This window comes from Tachypleus tridentatus, chromosome 7 (assembly GCF_004210375.1).
Source record: "Tachypleus tridentatus isolate NWPU-2018 chromosome 7, ASM421037v1, whole genome shotgun sequence".
Classification (NCBI taxonomy): domain Eukaryota; kingdom Metazoa; phylum Arthropoda; class Merostomata; order Xiphosura; family Limulidae; genus Tachypleus; species Tachypleus tridentatus.
This window is the reverse complement of record NC_134831.1, coordinates 181587581-181609026: the sequence shown is the minus strand read 5'-3', so window position 1 is coordinate 181609026 and position 21446 is coordinate 181587581. Positions and strand designations below refer to the sequence as shown.

Sequence of the window (21446 nt, the reverse complement as noted above, 5' to 3'; positions counted from 1 at the left end):
AAAATGTATAAATAGGAATCTTTTTTTAGGTTAGTTAAGATTGGATAAAGTAAAATAAATAATAATGTCAAAAATGTTTTGTGAGGCAAGTCTTGAATAACGTAATTCAATGATGCTACGTGATGTGCACTTGCCCTGAGTGATTTACGACTTATAATGGCACGGTGAGTAGTTATAGTTCAAAGGGTAATGTAACAGTAAAATTTAATTATAAATGGATATAAACTGTTACAAGTTTAAAGTTACATAGAATAAATGAATGTAGTATCATGTTACCATTTGAAGTCATTTTAGAAAAGGAAAAAAAAACTGGTAGTTTAGATTTAGAAAAACTGGCAAATTTTGTGAAGATGTATCATATTAGCATTTATAAGTATTAAATCTACGAGTCTTTAAACAAGTGCAATGAGGTCACGTGGTCGGTCAAATTGACCAAGCCTATGTTGAAAGAGAACTGATTTATAGACAACCAAATGATTTTATTTTACTGGTGTAGGATCAACTAAAAAACTATAGTACAACATTTTTATAATGTCTCCTAATCTGGATGACAAGAAGATAATAATGTATTTTCAGGGTTCAGTCGTTATTCAAGGTCTTGAGGAGATTACAGTTCACTCGCGGGAAGAAGTGTATTTTATTCTTGAGAAAGGAGCTGCTAAAAGGCAGACAGCCTCTACTCTAATGAATGCTACATCCAGTCGTAGTCATACTGTATTTTCCATCACTGTTCACATCAAAGAGAATATGATTGATGGGGAAGAATTGCTGAAGACTGGGAAGTTAAATCTGGTAAGTTGGAATAACAGTGTTTCATTCATTGGACTGTGTTTGAAAATAGATGTATCCATGATAATTATGTATAGTTGATTCTAATTGCTCCTTTTCTTTTGTATTTGTTTCAGACTATGGAAATAAATAACTAGTTTATATTTTTATCAGGTGGACTTGGCAGGAAGTGAGAATATTGGTCGGTCAGGGGCTGTTGATAAAAGGGCTAGAGAAGCTGGTAGGTGTAACTGAATTTTAGGTTTTTTATTCTACATTAATAATAATAGCCAAGACTGTCATCTAATACTTTGCTGTTCAGAAATTAGATTTCACAATTAAACAAATTAAAACAATGATACGAGTTTGAAGTAAATTCATTTCCATTAACAAGTATCACTGGTGGGTCAACAACATTTTTAAGGGTTTGTAACAAAGTCTCAACAGGTTCTAATCTTTTATCTCTCTAGGAAATATTAACCAGAGTCTTCTTACACTTGGAAGAGTAATTACTGCACTGGTAGAGAAAACTCCGCACGTTCCATACAGGTAAGGGATCATACATAACTAATTACTGCACTGGTAGAGAAAACTCCGCACGTTCCATACAGGTAAGGGATCATACATAAGTAATTACTGCACTGGTAGAGAAAACTCCGCACGTTCCAACTCATTAATTACTCATACATAAGTAATTACTGCACTGGTAGAGAAAACTCCGCACGTTCCATACAGGTAAGGGATCATACAAAACTCCGCATGTTCCATACAGGTAAGGGATCATACATAAATTTTCTAAACTCATTCTCAATTATTTTTTTTCTTTCTTTTTACTGCTGAAATACACAGTCTGATAATTAGAAGAGAGTAGCACACATACACTGTGGTATATTATATAAGTGGATTGTTCTTTGATTTTATACAATATAGTTACATGTTCTTCAGTTTAAATTATTTGTACAAGTAGACTTTGATTTGTATTATTACTTTTAGTAAGAGGAGAACAATGTTTTGACCCTCCTAGGTCATCTTCAGGTTAACAAAAAGCTAAGTCTAGATATTGGTTCCTCCTTGCAAAACCCCCTTCCCCAAATAGTGATTGTGTTGAGGTTGATTGAAATTAGTCATGCAACATAAAGCTTATCTAGGCATTTAAGCTCCTCTCATAAAAATAATTCTGTGAATGTTAAGTTTTTAAAAATGGAAAGAAAACTAATAATTATTAATGCATGTATTTAAAGGTTGAAGATGAAATGATTGAAGTTGTAAATAGTATTTGACCAGGTTTTCAATGGTTGGAGAAAATTTGTGGGGGGTAGGGGTTCTAGAACAGGGAAAAGTTGGTGAGTCAGTATTAAGGATGAAAAATTTGATGTTTATTAATAGTTGAGTAAATTTTATGAAATAGCTTTACATTTTTTATCATGGATATCTGTACATTTATAAGCAGATATAATCTTTATCTAAGGTTGGTCTTCTATGTCTGAATAGCAAATGAGGGAAAAATGTTTCATTAAGAGATGATGAGAAACTCTTAAATAATTATTTGCTGAATTTTGAAAGCAGTGAAAATAAAGTCAAGAAATTTTTTACTTATCCTGTGGCTAAGGACATCATTTTAATGTTAGCTTTTGTTTCAACCACTATTTAATTAAATAGTATAATAGCTTGTATAAAACATTAGTAACTTGTACAAATGTAAAGTTTTAGCAATAAACATATCAGTAGCAATGTCCTATTCAATTTTGTTTTATAGTTATGGATATCTAATTTTAGTCATGCAATTTTGATGACCTTAAAATCTGTCGGTTAGATAGTTCATAATGTAAATTGTTAGTTTTAATGGACAGTTTAAATGTTTATTTTGGGTGCAAAATGCTTTATGAATATGAATCATATTGGAACAATGATCAAGTTTTCCATAGGCTCACAGTATCATTCCATATTTGACACTTAGTTACTTGTGTACTGCATTAACTTAAATTTTTACTTGTTACAAAGCATATGCTCCCTCTAGTGGTTATAAATAATATATTTAATAGATAATGAATTTAAAATGGAATGTCAATTTTACAGAATTAATAAAAAAAATTATATTTTTCACTATTTCTTATTGTTATTACTCATTTTTCTATAGTTGTTATTAATGCACATTTTTGTTATATTTCACTAGAAAAACTGATACAGAACTATGGTTATTGTGTGTTGTTTTGATTTTATATCAACTTCATATTTAAAACCGTAAATATAAATAACTATGTTGTTTGTGGAGATGGAGTTGAAGCTTTGGGCTAAATCTGAAATATATACATACCTTTTCAATGTTATATTTTTAATATTGTGTTAACTGTTTTGTTTGCGGTGAATGAATTATCTTTTTGCTTTTTCCTCTGAACATAGAGAAAGCAAATTGACACGTTTGCTTCAGGATTCTCTGGGAGGTCGGACCAAAACCTCCATTATTGCCACCATATCTCCTGCACTTTGTAATGTAGAAGAAACACTGAGCACTCTGGATTATGCATGTCGTGCCAAAAACATCACAAATCGACCCGAAATAAACCAGAAGTTGACAAAGAAAGCTCTGATTAAGGTAAGACTCAGAAGTTAGAATTTCTCTAGGCTGTTATGTGATTCAGGTCTGGTTATGCAAGGAAACAAAGAGAAAAAAAAAGGTGCTAGCATACACATCCCTAATAGTTTTCCCAATATAACATAGTTTCTACACCTTTGTTCTTGATCTATTAAATCCCTATTGAGTTTAAGTTTTATGTGATGGTATTAAGAGTTGTGTTTGTAAAAGTTTTACCGCGTCTACCACTAAAGGGTTGCATAGGTTATAAAATAATAAGGAACTTGTTAGGATGACAGTAAAATGTTACTAATTGCTTCAACAAAATGTGTGGTGGGTGCTGTTGACTTATTGCCTTTCCTTTAATCTAACATTTCAAAGTTGGAACAGTTCATGCATATAGCCCTTGACTACCTTAACATGAGTGTTCATGAACATGCCAATGTATAATAAAGACTGTCTGTACTTTTCTAAAAGTACTTCAAAATTTCAATATTTTTTTTAATAAATGAAGTTTCAAGATTTGCACTGTAGTTATTATTAGATTGTAAAAATGGTTTAAATTTAAGTTTTGGCAGTAATATTCTGAGGAATTGTTATAACTTTTACACATTATGAAACATGTCTTTAGTAATAGAACTTAACATTTCAGTTGTAAGTTTATTGATTTAAAGTACAAAAATTCATGTTTCTGTTATCCATAGTAGACCAAGCAAATGTGGCTTTGTGCCACCATAAACATTTTTATGTTTGAAAACTGAGAATGCATAAAAATAAAAGTTTACACATTTTGGAATGGACGTAGCATAAAATACACAAAATTGTGTACTCAATTGCACACATTAAGTGTTTATACTGTAACGTTTGATGCAGCGTATACCTTCACAAAATTTCGTAGACTTTTAGTAATGATGCCAAGTATTTTGTATACAAGAATTGATTTCTTAATGAACAATTTTTACTGAAGATTTGTTTGAAAATATTGAGTCTCTATCATTGCTAGTTCAAGTAATGAATCTCAAATATTATTTTTGATAGATTGTTCAGGCAGAGTATTCTTGATGAAACTTCGTAGAATGGATGGCAACTGCTTGTTGTGGAGACCCAAGTGTAGAGTACAACGTTTCGAAAGTCTTCTGCCTTTTATCTTCAGGTCCAAAGGCAGAAGACTTTTGAAACGTTGTCCTCTGCACTTGTGTCTCCACAATAGGCAGTTGTCATTCATTCTACAAAGTTTCTATTTCAAATATTTGTGTAATCTCTAAAACCTTCTATAAACATATCAAATGTTTTGTTTTGTATGTTAGTTTCCCTACCCTACCTGTAGGGAGTCTGTCAATGTGACTGACCTCATAAACACTAAAAAAGTTTTAGAATGACTTCATACTATAACACAAACACACAAATGTTTAGTCTAAATAGCTTGAATCTTGTACCGTTACACATTTATCTTATACTGACCTTCCATCGATGCCTGACTAAGAATACAGAAGTTACAATGATGTGGTGTACATGCACTCATATTACCATATCAAGTAATATAAAATTTTTATTGATCAAGATATTAAAATGTGGAGTGCTTGGCTCTAACTGTCAACATTAGTGCTCTTACCTAACAACCATCTTTGTAAATCTGTAGATCACAAATTTGTTTTATAATGCAAGCAAAATATGAATTATTTATTATTGTATATTTACATTGAAATGTGGCTCTAAATTCCTTTAATGCTACAAATTAATCCTAAATGTGAGTTTGAAGTCAGTTTCTGGTGTTGCCTGTCAAATCATCAGGATTCTTATATATGTAAAAAATGGCTGGTATGGGTAGAGAAAGCATGATGTAGAGGAGTGAACAACCTTTCGACCTTCTTCAATCATCATCAGGTTCACAAAGAAAGAAAGAGGTAACTTACCGATAGCTGACCACATGTTTGAAGGAGGTTGTGTAACTGAGTGGAGGAATGTAGAGGGCATGCTAAGATGTTTGATTATATTTATTAATATAGGTATAAAGGTGTTCCTTTGTATTGGTTTATTTTAGGCTTGAGTTGTTGTATAAGTAAGGCTTTTTTAATTTCGCATTTGTTTATTTAGTATTTGGGTGTTTTCTGTGGTAATGTTGTGTTTGATTTGCAGTGTTCGAAAACGTGTGAAGGTGACTTTTTTGTGTTCTTTGAATCTGGTTTCCATTTTTCTACTTGTTTCTCCAATATAGAAGTTGTTGCAGTTATCACATTGTATTTTATAAATAATGTTGGTGTGGTGTTTGTCAGTGTAGTTTCTACATAGTATAGACCTTAGTTTTGTGCCTGGTGTTCGAATAAATTTTGTATTAACTGGAATGTCATGTTTTGTTACTAGTTTTTGCCAAATGTTGTTTATTTTTCTGCTGATGTCAGGAATATATGGTATGCAGCAGTATATGGTTTCATGATTTTTTAATTCGTAGGATATATTTACTTTTGTTAGTTGATTTTTCTTTCTGTCTAGGTGTGTACGTATAATGTTTTCTACGGTTTGTGGAGGAAACTTATTGATGTTGATGAAGTATTGTTTTATTTTATCTAATTTGTCATTAATTTTATTTGGTAAGCATAGTTTTATGGCTGTGTTTATTTGATTTCTTATTACGTTGAGTTTTTTTGTTTCGTGTGCTGAGTCCCAAGGAATGTATAGTCCAGTGTGTGTGATTTTTTGGTGGATTCCTGTTTTAAATTGTGTATTGGTTCTTGTACTTTTGAGGCTAAGAAATTATATTTGATTGCTTTCTTCCTGTTTACATGTGAAGTTAATGTTTGGATGTATAGAGTTAATGTGATTAAAAAAATAAGTGTGTGTTCTGTATATGTGAATCCTGCAATCGTGTCATCTACATATCTGTATCAGTACAGTGCTTTCTCTACCCATACCAGCCATTTTATAAATAATTTTCTCTACAAGTGGGTTTTCTCATCATCATGGATTATCTCATCATGGCATTTGTATGAGAGGTGTAAGTCTTTGTGGTTTCTTTATGTATTTGTATTTACCTATGTAACCATGAACTAACATACTTTACACCACTTTTAACAGTACACGCTGATACGATTGTAAAGAAACTCAAAACCAAAAATTATCAACAGAAGAAATGACATCTATTTCATTCAACAATGTAGAAAGGAACAACTAACCCTATAACTTTGTAAAGGTAAAACTATCAACAAATTTTAATCAATACACAAACGTTATCCAAAATTTATGGAAAAAAAACTACTTAAAGCCATGTTGAACACGAAATACAAAGAACTACATGATTTACAGAAACAATGTTGTATTAAACCAGAGATTTACGGACTTATACAACGAAACATAAACCAAATCAACACTAGGAACAACAGGAACAAACAGATTTACCACAACAAAAAACTAGAGAAACTAAGATGTAAACAACAGAAAAGACAACAAACCGTTGACTAACCTTGTAATTGACAGATCTGACTGATAATTAAACACTGATGAGATCCATTTACTCAGCAAAGGACTCAACTTTGCAATAGCACCTAGGTACATTCCAACCTTAGAAATTAAAGTATGTTTAGAAGACCTAGCCAGGAGACTTGTGATACTTTCCACAGAAAACGAAAACAACTGAAAACAACCAACAGAAAGAAGACAACATCAATTCTATTGACATCCAACAGTCAAACTTCCCAGGAAAATAAAAATTACTGTTTTCAAGAAACACCTAAAATTACTTAAACAATTTTTTCGAAGAATTTTCTCACAAAACCATCAACATAATTTCACAAAACAGAAAACTAAAAAACAACTTTACAAAAAGAGACATTAAAACCTAAAACAAGACAAAAACATTAAAATTCTAAAAGAAGATAAAGGAAACACTTTAGCCATTATGAACATGAATGAATACATCCAAAAAATGAAGAACATCTTATCAGACACAACCAAATTTAAACCAATACACACAAAATGCAACTAAACAAAAAAAAAAAAAAAAAAGACAACACAATTTCACAAACACTTTATTCCTATCTACGCAAGACCAACTCACGCACACCACAAATATACGGTATCCCCAAACCTCATAAACCAGATTGTCCATTACGACCAATAATGTCCACATATGAATTGTTTAATTACAATTTTGGTAAATACATAGCATGGGCATTCTCCAAATATCTAACACCAGCCAGCTCATTCATCAAAGACTTTTAATTTCAAATCTAACTTTAATCAACTTAATCATAAAGCCTTAATGGCCAGTTTCAATGCCACATCCATCATTACAGAAGTCCCAACCACTGAAGCCTGCAAGATAGCCTTAGAACTCTATGTTTGAGACTTTAACCCATCAATAGACATTTCCAGCAACCAATTAGCAACCTTCATAGAATTTACTACGTTGAATACAAACTTCATGTTAAACAACCACAATTATATACAAACAAATGGCCAATCCAGTATCACCAGTTCTAGCCAATATTTTTATGACACATGTTGAAACACAAGCAATTAACACATCATTACATCCACCACTATACTTGTACAGATATGTAGATGACACGGTTGCGGGATTCAGATCTACAGAACACATACTTAATTTTTTCAATCACATTAACTCTATACATCTGAACATTAACTTCACATGTTGACAGGAAGAAAGCAATCAAATATAATTTCTTAACCTCAAAATTACAAGAACTGATAAACAATTTTAAACAGAAATCCACGAAAAAAATCACCCATACTGGACTATACATTCCTTGGGACTCAGCACATGAAACAAAACAAAAACTCAACGTAATAAGAAATCAAATAAACACAGCCATAAAACTATGCTTACCAAATAAAATTAATGACAAATTAGATAAAATAAAACAATACTTCATCAACATCAACAAGTGTCCTCCACAAACTGTAGAAAGCATTATACGCACACACCTAGACAGAAAGCAAAATCAACTAACAAAAGTAAATATATCCTACAATTTAAAAAATCATGAAAACCATATACTGCTTCATACCACATATTCCTGACATCAGAAAAATAACCAACATTTGATAAAAACAAGTAACAAAATATGACATTCCAGCTAATACCAAATTTATTCAAAAATTAGGCACAAAACTGAGGTCTATACTATGTAAAAACTACACTGACAAACTCCACACTAACATTATTTATAAAATACAATGTGATAACTGCCACGACTTTTATATTGGAGAAACAAGTAGAAAAGTGGAAACCAGATTCAAAGAACACAAAATGTCACCTTCACACATTTTCGAACACTGCAAATCAAATAAACACAACATAACCATAGAAAACACCCAAATAAATACTGAATAAAGAAACAAATATAAACAAATGTAAAATCAAAGAAGCCTTACTTGTACAACAACTCAAGACTAAAATAAACCAATACAAAAAAACACCTTTATTAATAAATATAATCCAACATCTAAGCACGCCCTCTACATTTTTGCACTCAATTACACAATCACTTTCAATCATGTGGTCAGTTACCTCTTTCTTTCTTTGTGAACCTGACGATGACTGAAGAAGGTCGAAAGGTTGTTTGCTCCTCTACATAGAGCTTTCTCTACCAATACCAGCCATTTTTTACACGTATAAATTTTTCTACAAGTGGGTTTTCTCGTCATCACAGATTATCAGGATTCTATTAAAGGATCTTTTTTATTATTCTTTAATTGAAAACTCTAGTTGTGAGCTACAGAATGTCTGTAATACTGGAAATAAACAACATTCAAACATCAAAATTTATTTTTCTTTACTGGACTTTTAGCATTTCACTTTACAGTTTTTTTTTCAGGAACATTCTACTAAAATATAAACTTACTGGACAGAACAAAGCTTCAATAGGTGTGAATAATAAATTGTAACCGAATTCATAGCATTTATTTCTACAGCTTAAATTTGACACATAAAGTAGTACAAGTTTATTGTTCCAATAATTCCCTTTAACCTTTTGTAAACAAAACTTCTACCTCAATTACAGACCATATTAATGTATGTGTAGGTGTCATTCTTTGTCGTTTGTTTCAATTCATGTGTGGTTATAGTTGTTTGAAGCAAAAAAATTGTGGATTTGTTTTCAAATTTCGTGCAAAGCTACACGAGGGCTACCTGCACTAGGGGGATTGACCATCACATTATAACACCCCACAGCTGAAAGGGTGGGTATGTCTTGTGTGATGGAGATTCGAACCCAGGACTCTCAGATTACGAGTCGAAAGCCCTAACCACCTGACCATGCCGCACCTTTGACGAGAAGAACTCTACATTTTATACTTGTTTTCAGTTGTACACAAGAATGTGCACTTACTGTATTAAATAGTGAGTTTACAAAATGACTTTGCACAGCTTGAAGGAACAATTAATACAAAAATACCTACATAAATTCTGACTAACCTTTTTATTTCTTTTGAGGACTTGTTATTGGCTGTAGCTTTTAGACACCGAGGAGAAACCACTGATAAACCTTTGCAACATGTTTGGTTAGTATCCTGTGTGGTAAAAGATATATATTTTTTTTTTACAAACTCTCATGGTTGGCACAGATTTTAATAGCTGGAGTTTGTGCAGGGTTGTGTGTCAATCTTCAAGAACAAGACAAACTTAAGTACACGAGTGAGTGTATTTCTCATAGTTTGTAGAAAGTACAGCATCTTCTCGAATTTTCTGATACATATTATTAAGTTGCTGATTGTAATGATATTTATATATTTGTATACATTGATAATAAATAGTTTCATTACTAAATCACACCTTGTACAGCTTTATTTTTATAGAACAGTTCTATTCCAAATCCATTTTTTGTTGCAACTGATTCTTTATAACTTTGTTCTTATGATTTTGTTTCTTTGATGTTGTTGGCAAGACAAAGCTTGAAGTTGGTGTGAAATTTGTCTTTATACTTATTAATGCCTTGTTGTGCAAAAAGAAAGAGAGAACCCTTTTTTAAAGAAAAAGCCCAATGCAGACAAAGTTGAGTCTTTTGTTATTGTTACAGATTCTGAATGTGTAAAGAAGAGAACCAAACAATAGATACTTTATAATGTATTTTCATTTAGCTCAGACATTCACAGTCAAGTAATTTATAATTCATATATAAACTAGTTCTGTTCTTTAACTCTTATATTTTTATCATTTTGCTGTCAAGTTAGTTTTCACTGGGGTATAAATCATATTAAACCTCAAACGTTTTTGTCTCATCCAGCATGCAGAAAAATTGTATTTTCATGAGCTACACTTCATAATGTTCAACTTTTTTTTAATTTGTATACATTTTTGACATATTCAAAGTGTAGAAGAATGTGATTTAGAAAAAAATCAGTTATTGACCTATAAATTCGTCTGAGGGGGGTTTGAGGGATTAAATCATGGTGAATTAGATGAAACTGTTGGGATCTTCTTTTGTTTTGGGTGGGGGAGTTCTTGTATACTGTCACTGTGAGTTTATCTTCTATAAATCAGTTGATACTTTAGTTCATAAACTTTTCTGTTTTAAATAATGCTTTGTTAATTTATTTATACAAAACTGTAAAATTATATTGCATCCCTAAATAAGATTGGACTCCATAAGTTTGTTTTGGTTTTAACAACAGATTTTCCATAACTCAGTTATTTAGATTTCATAAATAATCTTTTTTTTTTTCAATCACTTAAGGAATTTTTTACAAATGTAAAAGAAAAACTTACTTAGATCACATTATAATTTTGTTAACCACAGTTTTTTTTTATTATGTTTGGGTTGTAGGATTGGTGACATTGTTGGCAGTTGATTGGTGTTGAGAAATTTGTAACTAGTGATTGTCAACATTTTAAACATAAACAAAATGTAACCTAATTGCAATGTAAATGATTTGTCTATGTAAAAGTATCTATGACGTTTTGTGAAAAATCTGTGAGTGGTGGATAAAGTGGATATCATTTTTGGATTTAGCATATTAGAATTAATGTAGAACATGTAAACATTTCAATATAATTAAGCCATTGCAGGTCTATATTATTGATTCCATGGGTTTTATGTTATATGTATGGACCAAATTTTCTTTTTCCAGTTAGAGGAGATTATATTTGATATATTATATCGACCAATATTAAAATATGAATGCTATAAATGTGTCCTTTCTAAGTTAAAAAAAAATTACCGATGATTGTGATTGACTGTTGTCCCAGCTAGGTTTGTGTGTGTCTGGACACACTCACTATGGGATGGACAATGGAAAACGAATTTGTATGATGCATTAAATTCATGTTGTTTTTTTTATCCTAGCTTATTTTGTTAATTTGCAAGAGTCCTCACAACGAAATTAATTTATTCCATACTCATTAGGGTCTGTTTACATATCGTTACTTTTAAAGAGAGTGCTGCTAGAAAATAGTTTTCTTTTGATAACCTGGAGTTAGTTGTGTTTATTTTTGTTAACCCTGTATTTTACTGTCGAGTTCTTTTTTATAAGTTCTCTTCAGCGTAGATAGGTAACTTATGTGAATTTGCATCCACTATATCAGAAGGTTTCCACACTTAACACAAGGCCCCTTCTAGAACATTCCACGTTCTAGCTGACCCTCCCAGTCAGTGTATAGATATCCTTACAGTATTATGCATTTTGTACGTACCTCATTCTCCTTAATACAAACAGTAACAAGTACTAACAAAATAATGTTCGTTTTTGTCACCAGAGGTTTGTTAAAGAATAACCCTCTTCAGTGGCACAGCTGTATATCTGCGGACTTACAACGCTAGAAACCAAGTTTCGATACCCGTGGTGGGCAGTGCACAAATAGTCCATTGTATAGATACACTTAACTTGAAGAACAACCAAAGAGTATCCATATGTTATAATAATAATAATAAACAAAATCATATAAATTAAACGTGTTTTTCAAGTTCAGTTGATGAGTAGAAAATTTTCAAAAACATGGACGTATTTCAGTGCATAAGGGAACTCCTTTTTTAGTCACATGCACAAGCGCAAATTTTTAAGGACGTTTCAGAGTCCCACGTTATGTCTCTGTCAGCAAAATCTGTAATTTTAATTGGGTCTTACACAATGTTGCCCCCTTTGTTTGACCCCTTGCAGGGCGGCATAAAGGCACCTTGGTGAGCTGCAAAACGAGGCACACTTGGAAAACACTTTTTAACATTATTTATCAAATAGTAACTCTAAAATGTTACAAGCAAAAGTTTAGCATCATGTTTTAAGGCCTTACTAGTCTACTGCAATAGTTTAAAACGGTAACCTTTTCCTTCCTCTGAGTATGGATCCCCCAGAATTGTCTTGACTACGTGAATGAGTTGGAAAATTCATACCCTATGTAAATTTGTTCTTCCTTAAGTTTAGGCTGGATTTCCACAAGGTACTAAATTAAAGAAGGTAAGGTGGTAAGATTGACAGTCCGATTCGGTGAGGGCTCTTAGTGAGGTGGGGCCGGCGGGTACGATATTCAATTGATTATTTTTCAATGATATAAATGAATAAAAACCTTTTACCCAAGCTCTTTCTAAAGGTGGACCTTTCTTCGGCAGGGGCAAACTTTCCAAATCGCTTGGGTTATAGGTTTTTATTCCTTTCCATCAAGACTTGAACCTACGGGATTTTATAGCATCGATGATATAATATGTAGGAGTCGTGCCCCCCCATACTGTAGGCTTTGCTCACCTTACTCCTTTGTCCTTTGGATTGTCTTCAGTGAACATCTCAAACGTTGCAAAGATTTCTTGGAAAATTTAAAACGTATGTGTGTATTAAAATCGAGATTTTTTTTTTTGTTAAGAAATTACCATTTTTCTGTGTGAGAATACGATTTTAAACGAACAAGTAATAATTTCAGGTTTTGTAAATGTATCTATATAGATAGATATATTTAGGTTTACGGTTAGTTTCACGGGAACGCTACTTACGCAGCTGTAATTAGGGGACGTTGAATTCATAATCTCTGGGCCGCAGGTTCGATTCTCCGCCACCGAACATGTTTTTATTTTCAGCTGTGGGACGTTATAATGTCACGGTCAATCCCAATATTCTTTGGTAAAAGAGTAGCCCAAGAATTGGCGGCGGGGGGTAGGTGTTCACTAGCCGCCTTCCATCTTGTCTATCGCTGCTAAGTATCTTTCGAACAAATTTACCCAAAATTCGAAACAAGCTAAACCACATGAAGCTATGGAACGAAACATTTAGAGACCAATTAAATGAAAAAAAAAGAATCTTTCGTTAAAAGGTCTCTTATTACTGCTATTAAAGCATATTTCATATTCCAGTGCAGCTTGTTGCTTTCATACGAGTCTTTGACCTGATCGCATTTATTCCACATGCGAAAATAGTAGTACTATTCATATTGAAAATCCGAGTGGTATTTCAACTTTTTGTCCCCCTTCCTTGTTTTTTCTTTTTGGTTTGTTCTCAAAGTGTATTATTTAGACTGTATATTTAAGTGGCCAGAATTCACATATTCATATTGATGTCAGAAGTTATGATCATGGCAATTAGATATGGGCAGTATGGATCTTCGTGTTATCAAAATTAAACGCAGACTGTAACGGTGTAAAAAGGCTCCTGTTAAATTATAAAGTCATTCATTAGGCAAATTGAATGATGGAGAATGAGGGGGTAGCGGCTTCATTAAAGAACTCGGTTGAAAAATAAAATGGCGGATATGTTCCATTGACTTTAAAATGTGCCGTCGTTTGGCGACTTATCTCCTCTAGTCGGCCATGTGATAGACATCAACACAGATATAATGAATTGGTGAGCTTTCGCATAAAACCCACTATCGGTATCTAAGGCTCTACTTTGTGTGAGTATAGATTTATTCCATCCAGCGAAAATTATTTTTTAAGCTAATTGGAGCATGCGCACTTGATTGCGGCACAAGATAGACATGAATTCATCAAAGTAATAGTACTGAGAACACGTTTATAGTTTGGAAGGGTCCGAAGATTTCAATTGGCTCTTAAATATAAGACCCTATCAGAAGTTACAAGGTTAAGAGGGAAAACTTTAAATCAGTTTACGCCATTACTGTGGTTGCTAAGTTATTTTCTCCGCCTTATTTATTGGTTTCGAGGTTGCAATAATTCTGTGGTCCAAGTTTCGTACATTTGAAAAGGTTTGTTTTGTTTTTTAATTTCGCGCCAAGATACTCTAGGGCTATCTTCGCCAACCAACCCTAAGTTAACAGTGATGGACTGGAAGGAAGACAGCTAGTCATTGCCACCTACTACCAACCCTTTGGCTAATTTTTTACTAACGAATGATTGGATTGAACGTAATATTATAACGCCCCCACGGTTGAAAGGGATGAACATGTTCGGTGATAAGGGCTCAAACCTGTGACCCTACCCACCAGGGCATATCAGACCATAATTCTTCGGAGGACCGATCGTAACTGATTACTCACAGATGTAACTTAATTTTAAAGGTTACGCTAAGCTTGTTAGTTTCAGATAAATTGTTTTAAATGATAAATCTTTAAACGAGTCACGATGAGGTCAAGAAATAAAACTTTAAAAAATAGTGTTTAGTAGAATGATTTATACGCCACCAAAAATAATTGTAAGACGATGATAATGCTAAGTTTTCAAAGTTGAAAGCTATCGTGTGTATAGATGGTGTTTATCAAAACGTGTATAGTAATTTGTTTTATCTGTGGTGGTTAAAAGACAGCAAAGAAGTCAACTGAATTACAGTAACGTGGATGTATTCCGAAAACTATGACCGGTTACGCTATAACCATTTGATTAGCATTATTCCAAAATTTTAATATTCAAATCAACACGCGTTGTGATATGATCTATCGGTTAGGGCACTCGACTCACAATGTGAGTGTTCCAGTCTCGTCACCGAACATTTTCGCCCCTTTTAGTCTTTTAATGTAATGTTCAATCCCACCATTTGTTCCAAGAGTTGGCGGTAGGTGGTGTTTACTAACTGGAGCCGTTTGGTATATTACTCAACGACTATAAAGTCTGGCGCGGATAGCCCTGACGTTTCTGTTGCGCGAAATTCAACAAGCATTCCAAAAGAAATCCCGATCCGGAATATGCCAAGAATATCCATGCGCAAGTTCTTATCCGAAATCCAGATAGCCCCCAAATGGCTTTGCGCGAACTTCAATAAACATTGCATGAGGAATCCCGCACCGCAATATGTTAAGAATATCCAAGTGTCGGATCTAATCCAAAAACCGGATAATCTCAAAACTGTCAAGATTTTTTTCTTTCAAAAAGTAGCAAGTTTGGCGTAAATAAGTTTGCGCCATCTTCATGTGTTTTATTCATATTTTTTGTTTGTTTTTTAATATACGTATGGAATAAACTTGCAAGCTGTCTTGTCTGTTCGCGATAATCGCTTGATTGGTAGACACGTTTTTGAAAAAGTTTTTTTACTTCTTACTTAAGAGAATGATTTATAACTGACGGTCCAATTATCGAGCCATCATCGCTTCGTGTTTACGACCATATGGTCTGGCTTCTACTCCCTTCCCCCCATAAGAACAGACAACAACATATTTCAATAAAAATAGAATGTTGAAACTATCCGACTGTAGCGCTGTGTTTAGCCTGGAAGGTTGGTGGCAGAAGTTCGGGGAAGGGGGGGAGATGAAAATTCGCCTGTTAAGTTTGATTGGCCGAAATGAGCGCAGACACTCTTTGCTCATGTTCAGGTTCTACGACGGACGGCTTGTGCTATGGAGAACATATGTTACTTTAATGGTTTTTCCAAATGCCAAAGCGAAACGTTACGTTTTGATCCTACTATCTATAACGTTACCTGTATTTGTTGCCTAGCGGTTGATTTTAGAACGAACACCTCCAGTAGGCGGACAGTTCGTGCGTATATGTATATATATGGAACGTACCAGTATAACTCTTTGATGCCGCCCTATCCTTGAGGCAGCAAGTAACCCGTCCCATGGCCTGTCGAAACATCGCCAGGAAAAACTCAGCGTTGTTGCACGGTGATGGTCTTTTCGCTTCTGTACACCAACAAAACGTGTAAGGATATTTATTCCCTGTTTGAACTGTTGCGTGTATCGTGTAACTGTATGGTAGATTTTAAAGTTACAATACAGATAGCCTTCTGTGAGTCGTGTATCGTGTCAGCAGGACGATATTTTCGTCTTGCCTTGCTAGATCAACTGGCGCCCGTACCAGAGGGAGAGATGTAATGTCAGCGGGAAAATCCCTACTCATCGTGACCGTCGGACTGTTGGCTGTGGTGGCCGTCGTTATTTTATTGACTCAGTGGTCGCATTCATCAGCGGTCAGTAAATATTTTTATCATTGTTTACTGTATTTTAACACTTTTTTTTCTGGCTAAAATTTGGACAGTGTACTAAAACTTGTTTTGTAAAGTTTTCAGTTTGTTTTGAAAACGTTGCACCTCAACATGTGTAAATATTAGGTTACATAGGCCAGATCCTGGTCAGCTAGAAAGTTACAGTTTGGACAGTATCAATGAAGACATCTTCTACCATTGGTCTTTATTTCCTTGTAACTTTGAAACTTTGACTTTGGGTTTTGTTCACCACATGTTTCTGTCATACTTAGCGGATTTAACAGTTGAAGGAAGCAAGGCTGAATAACATCAGTGTTATTTACTGTGATGGGAAAATATATATATATGACTAAACCAAATGTACTCCAGGCTTTTGTTATCACTGCTGTGCGCGATCATCCTTTCCTATGTGCTTGGCCATTTATATAATATCTTTACTATTGTTGTTTAACGATACAATCGAGTGTTTTCGTGTATCTGAGCAGGGCTAGACGTGCCCGGAGTTAATAGTCAGAGGATTCAATGTTTGCCAACCGTTGTCGCAAAAAAAACCACAAGAAACAACACGCTCCACATTTGGTTCTGCTGTTGCCTTCACTTTAGTATTTCAGTTCTGAATTAGGGACGGTTACGTGTGTGTTTACCTAAGTGCCGGTGTGTAGCCAAAATGTGAAATGTCAATAGTTACACCTATTTATTAGGTATGGTACTGTCATTCACTTGAAAGTGTAAAATGTCTAAACCCTACACGAAGGTGAGATACCGTGTTTCAAGAAAAAGGGTGGTTGTTTAATCAGATTACAAAATAAATGACTATACAATATAGTATTGTATATTGTGTTCAGCTGATGACATTTCAAGGCATTGTACATGAAGTATGGAACCACATAAAACATGAACTGCACCCCCTCTCAACTTACACAGTTAAACAGGCCTTTGGTGTTTTGAACTTCTGTTAATTAGATATGGTAGTACTGGCCCCCTTTGACGTAAACGAATATAATAACTACAGATCTTCAGGAAGATAGCCTTATATATTTTATGTTGTTTTTAATTGCTGTTATCTTAATTGTTATAGGAATATACAGAGGAAATCGAGCGTCTAAGACGAGACTTGATAGCTTCCCGGGAAAAGAACGGCATTTACGTCGACGAAGAAAATTACAGGTAATTGTAACTTATTACAAAGGTCTATTTATTGTCTTTTTTAACTTAGCAGGTTGCAATTTTCGTGTGACATTCGAAGGTTATAGTAGCGAAACACATTTATATTGACTCTGAATGTTGACATGCAGCTTTAAGTGACCTATAAAGAACATATATTTGAACCTATAAACGTTACAAAAACTCTGTAATCGTGAATAAAAACTACCGATGCAAACCCCGTACAACACTGATGTTAAATAAACTCAGTAATAAAACCCCTGTAAAAATGTTTAACGTTAAATAAAACCTATCATATAAACCCAATGAAACGTTGTAATATTAAATTAAACCTATAATATAAATTCTGTTTGTTTGTTTTTGTATTTCGCACAAAGCTACTCGAGGGCTATCTGTGCTAGCCGTCCCTAATTTAGCAGTGTAAGACTAGAGGGAAGGCAGAAGATAGTCATCACCACCCACCGCCAACTCTTGGGCTACTCTTTTACCAACGAATTATGGTAACATTATAATGCCTCCATGGCTGAAAGGGCGAGCATGTTTGGCGCGACGGGGATGCGAACCCGCGACCCTCAGATTACGAGTCGCACGCCTTAACACGCTTGGCCATGCCGGGCCAATATAATTCTATAATATGCAGTAATGTTAAATAAAACCTATAATATTAACTCTATAAGATGCAGTAATTTTAAATAAGACCTACAATATATATACCCTATAAAACGGTAAATATTATTTGGACACCTATTTCTTGACATTTACCCCACAAAAAGCTGTATATTCTTTGTTTTATCCTATTTTTTGTCCTAATCTTCCTATAAAGATGATGAACCATTGTGTGTCTTGGTATTCATCAATCAGAGATATCTACTTTATTGATCCTATTTTTGTCCTAATCTTCCTATAAAGATGATGAACCATTGTGTGTGTTGGTATTCATCAATCAGAGATATCTACTTTATTGATCCTATTTTTTGTCCTAATCTTCCTATAAAGATGATGAACCATTGTGTGTGTTGGTATTCATCAATCAGAGATATCTACTTTATTGATCCTATTTTTTGTCCTAATCTTCCTATAAAGATGATGAACCATTGTATGTGTTGGTATTCATCAATCAGAGATATCTACTTTATTGCGGTAAATTTTATAGGAACCTGTCTGACGGTGTAGGTGGGTTTCTTTGATTTATGTTTTTTATGTGAAATGGAGGGTAAACAGCCCCTGAAGTAGGGCACATTTACACTTTTTCTTTTGTACTTATAGCTTGTAACCGAAAGATACAGTACTTTACTGAGTTTATTACCTTCGACAAAGCATATAATGAGGTCATTAGGGACTTAATAACGAAACAAAGGGAACTGAATCATTCTCCTTCAAACAGTGTTTGGTTCCTTAATGGTATCGTCAACTGGTATTTCTTTAAAAAATGTTTGTCTTGTTTAAATATATATAAAGGGCTTACTTAGCAGGCTTCAGTACCTACTTAATGGCTATTGTTACTATGTACGGATAAGATTCACACGGTAACAGTTGATTTTGTACAATGCTCTGAATGTTTCATTTGGGTTGTATGTTTTTTTGTGCCATCTTGGGTGTTATTTGAGGAATAAATAATTACTGTATTGAATGTTCAGTAACATTTTCTTTTTTTAAAGGAGAACGTCTAAAACATACGTTTCAAAAACGGCTGTGTATGCCCTTGTGTTGCTATTAACAACAGTCGTAGTCCTTCACTGAGATTTGCTTCGAATTTCCTTTTGTAATATCATGAATTCTTTTAAGTATTGATTCACAGTACCTGATTGGTCTACCTGTGTTTGTCTCGAGATATTTCCCAGGAGTTATCTGTCTTGAAGAATAACGTCTGGCTGGTACCAGGAATCTGTAAAGCTCCTAGAGACAAAATATGGATTATAGTTCACTCCTTTTTCATATAAGAGCCCTGTTTGTGTAAGTTAAATAACAATAAACAAATACAATCCAGTTATGAGATCTAAAATGTATCATCTTTAAAATTCTTACTTTCTCGAGAGTTCTTTTTTTCTTTACAAGTAAACTCCATCGACCATCAATCACATTAAAAAAACTACTCTCGTGAGGATATTCAAGTTTTTTGTGTAATTTTAGGTTTAATGGAATATAGGCTCGGTAGTAGTGTGTGTTAATATAACAGGCACTAGTTTTAAACGCCGTCGTCTGGCTTGTGTTTACGAACTTGAGTATCTATAGCTGTTTAACTCAAGTAGGTCTTGAAAGTTAACAAAGCCTAATCTGTTGTATAACAATGTGTAGTAAGGTATTCAGTAATAAGAAATCAGAAGTCTTTCTTAACACGTGTTTTACTATTAACAGCATATTCGTGTGGGCACGTTAACCATTTCAGTATGTATTTCATCTTCTTAAAATAGAAACGTTACGAGTATGTGTAACGACTGGGATACATACACCAACATAACTGGAGCACCACATTTGAGGTATTCTCATGTGGGGTCCTGTCCAACAGTAGTATCGAAATTATTCAAGTGTAATATATCAAAGCGATTTTTTTTACACAGCATTGTTATGGGTCTTGAACTGGCCTTATTTTTGTTAACTGTAGTTGAATGAAAGTTGACATACAGTCTTATATAAATTATTATTTGAAAATCAATTTTTATCACACGTCATTTCGAGAATTGTGTGTATCTATCAGAAGTGTATGTGGTTGGTGTGTTCTCAACACACTGTCCACATTAAATGTAGAGGTCAGTATTTTTTAATTTATCTGTGCGATAGCACCGCACGCAAATCATAAATATATTTTACATCGTACCAGCTACAAGAGTTGAGGTCAGTACTTCATAGGTTACTCGGATGAGGGCGCTGAAGATGCATCACAAAAATACACACATTTTTGACAGACCATGCAAATGGTTCATGTTTTTAGTTTACGACAACTGTAGAACGTTTTCATTAAGATAGTGTTATTAAAATGGTTTACTGTGGAGTAGATTTTGTTTTGTTCCACGTCAGCAATTAGGGTCTTCCGTTGGGTGAGCCATAATGTTCTGCTTTAGGGATTTTGATCTTCTCACGTTTTTAGAATGATATAAGATGTTTACCCATCTGGTTGTGTTCATGTCCTCTGGCAGTTCACGTGACTATGCATTAAAACGTGCTGTAGACTCAGTCTCGTTGTCTTGCGTGATTTTTGTGTAATTTTAGGGGTGTAGCGTGACAGTAAAAATCTGGGTTTCATTTCTGTAGATGATAGCTGATGATTTTGAGCTGTTTTGTGTATTAATCTCGTGTGATATCTTTAAATGTTTAATATTCAACATTTTCTCCCCTTTCTTTGTTAAGCTTGTAATTAGTACTGTAGATATAATAAAAATAGCTTCTGATTAATATGTAGTAATTAATATCTTTGGTACTTAAACTTTAAAATAATCTGTGTACACCTACCCTTGAAAAATTGTTAAAAATTTTAGCAATGCTAGATATAGATATATATATATTTTGTTTACACTATTTCTTACAAGACGGCAGAGTTGTTCGATGGTAAACATCTTGTTTAAAAAAGTGACGCGATGCACGTGTAGCGCGGTCGTAATCGAGGAACATCTCAAGATTATCCCGGATACCATTACTA

At 33.7% G+C, this 21446-nt stretch overlaps 1 protein-coding gene across 1 annotated transcript in view; it reads left to right on the top strand.

Annotated features, from left to right (window-relative positions):
• Positions 1–21446, top strand: part of Klp61F (Kinesin-like protein at 61F) — a 78440-nt gene that overhangs the window by 5945 nt on the left and 51049 nt on the right. The window contains exons 6-10 of the mRNA XM_076515986.1: positions 577–792; positions 943–1009; positions 1239–1317; positions 3169–3361; positions 17727–17815. Coding sequence (XP_076372101.1) covers positions 577–792; positions 943–1009; positions 1239–1317; positions 3169–3361; positions 17727–17815 — 644 coding nt within the window. The remainder of the gene's footprint in view (positions 1–576; positions 793–942; positions 1010–1238; positions 1318–3168; positions 3362–17726; positions 17816–21446) is intronic.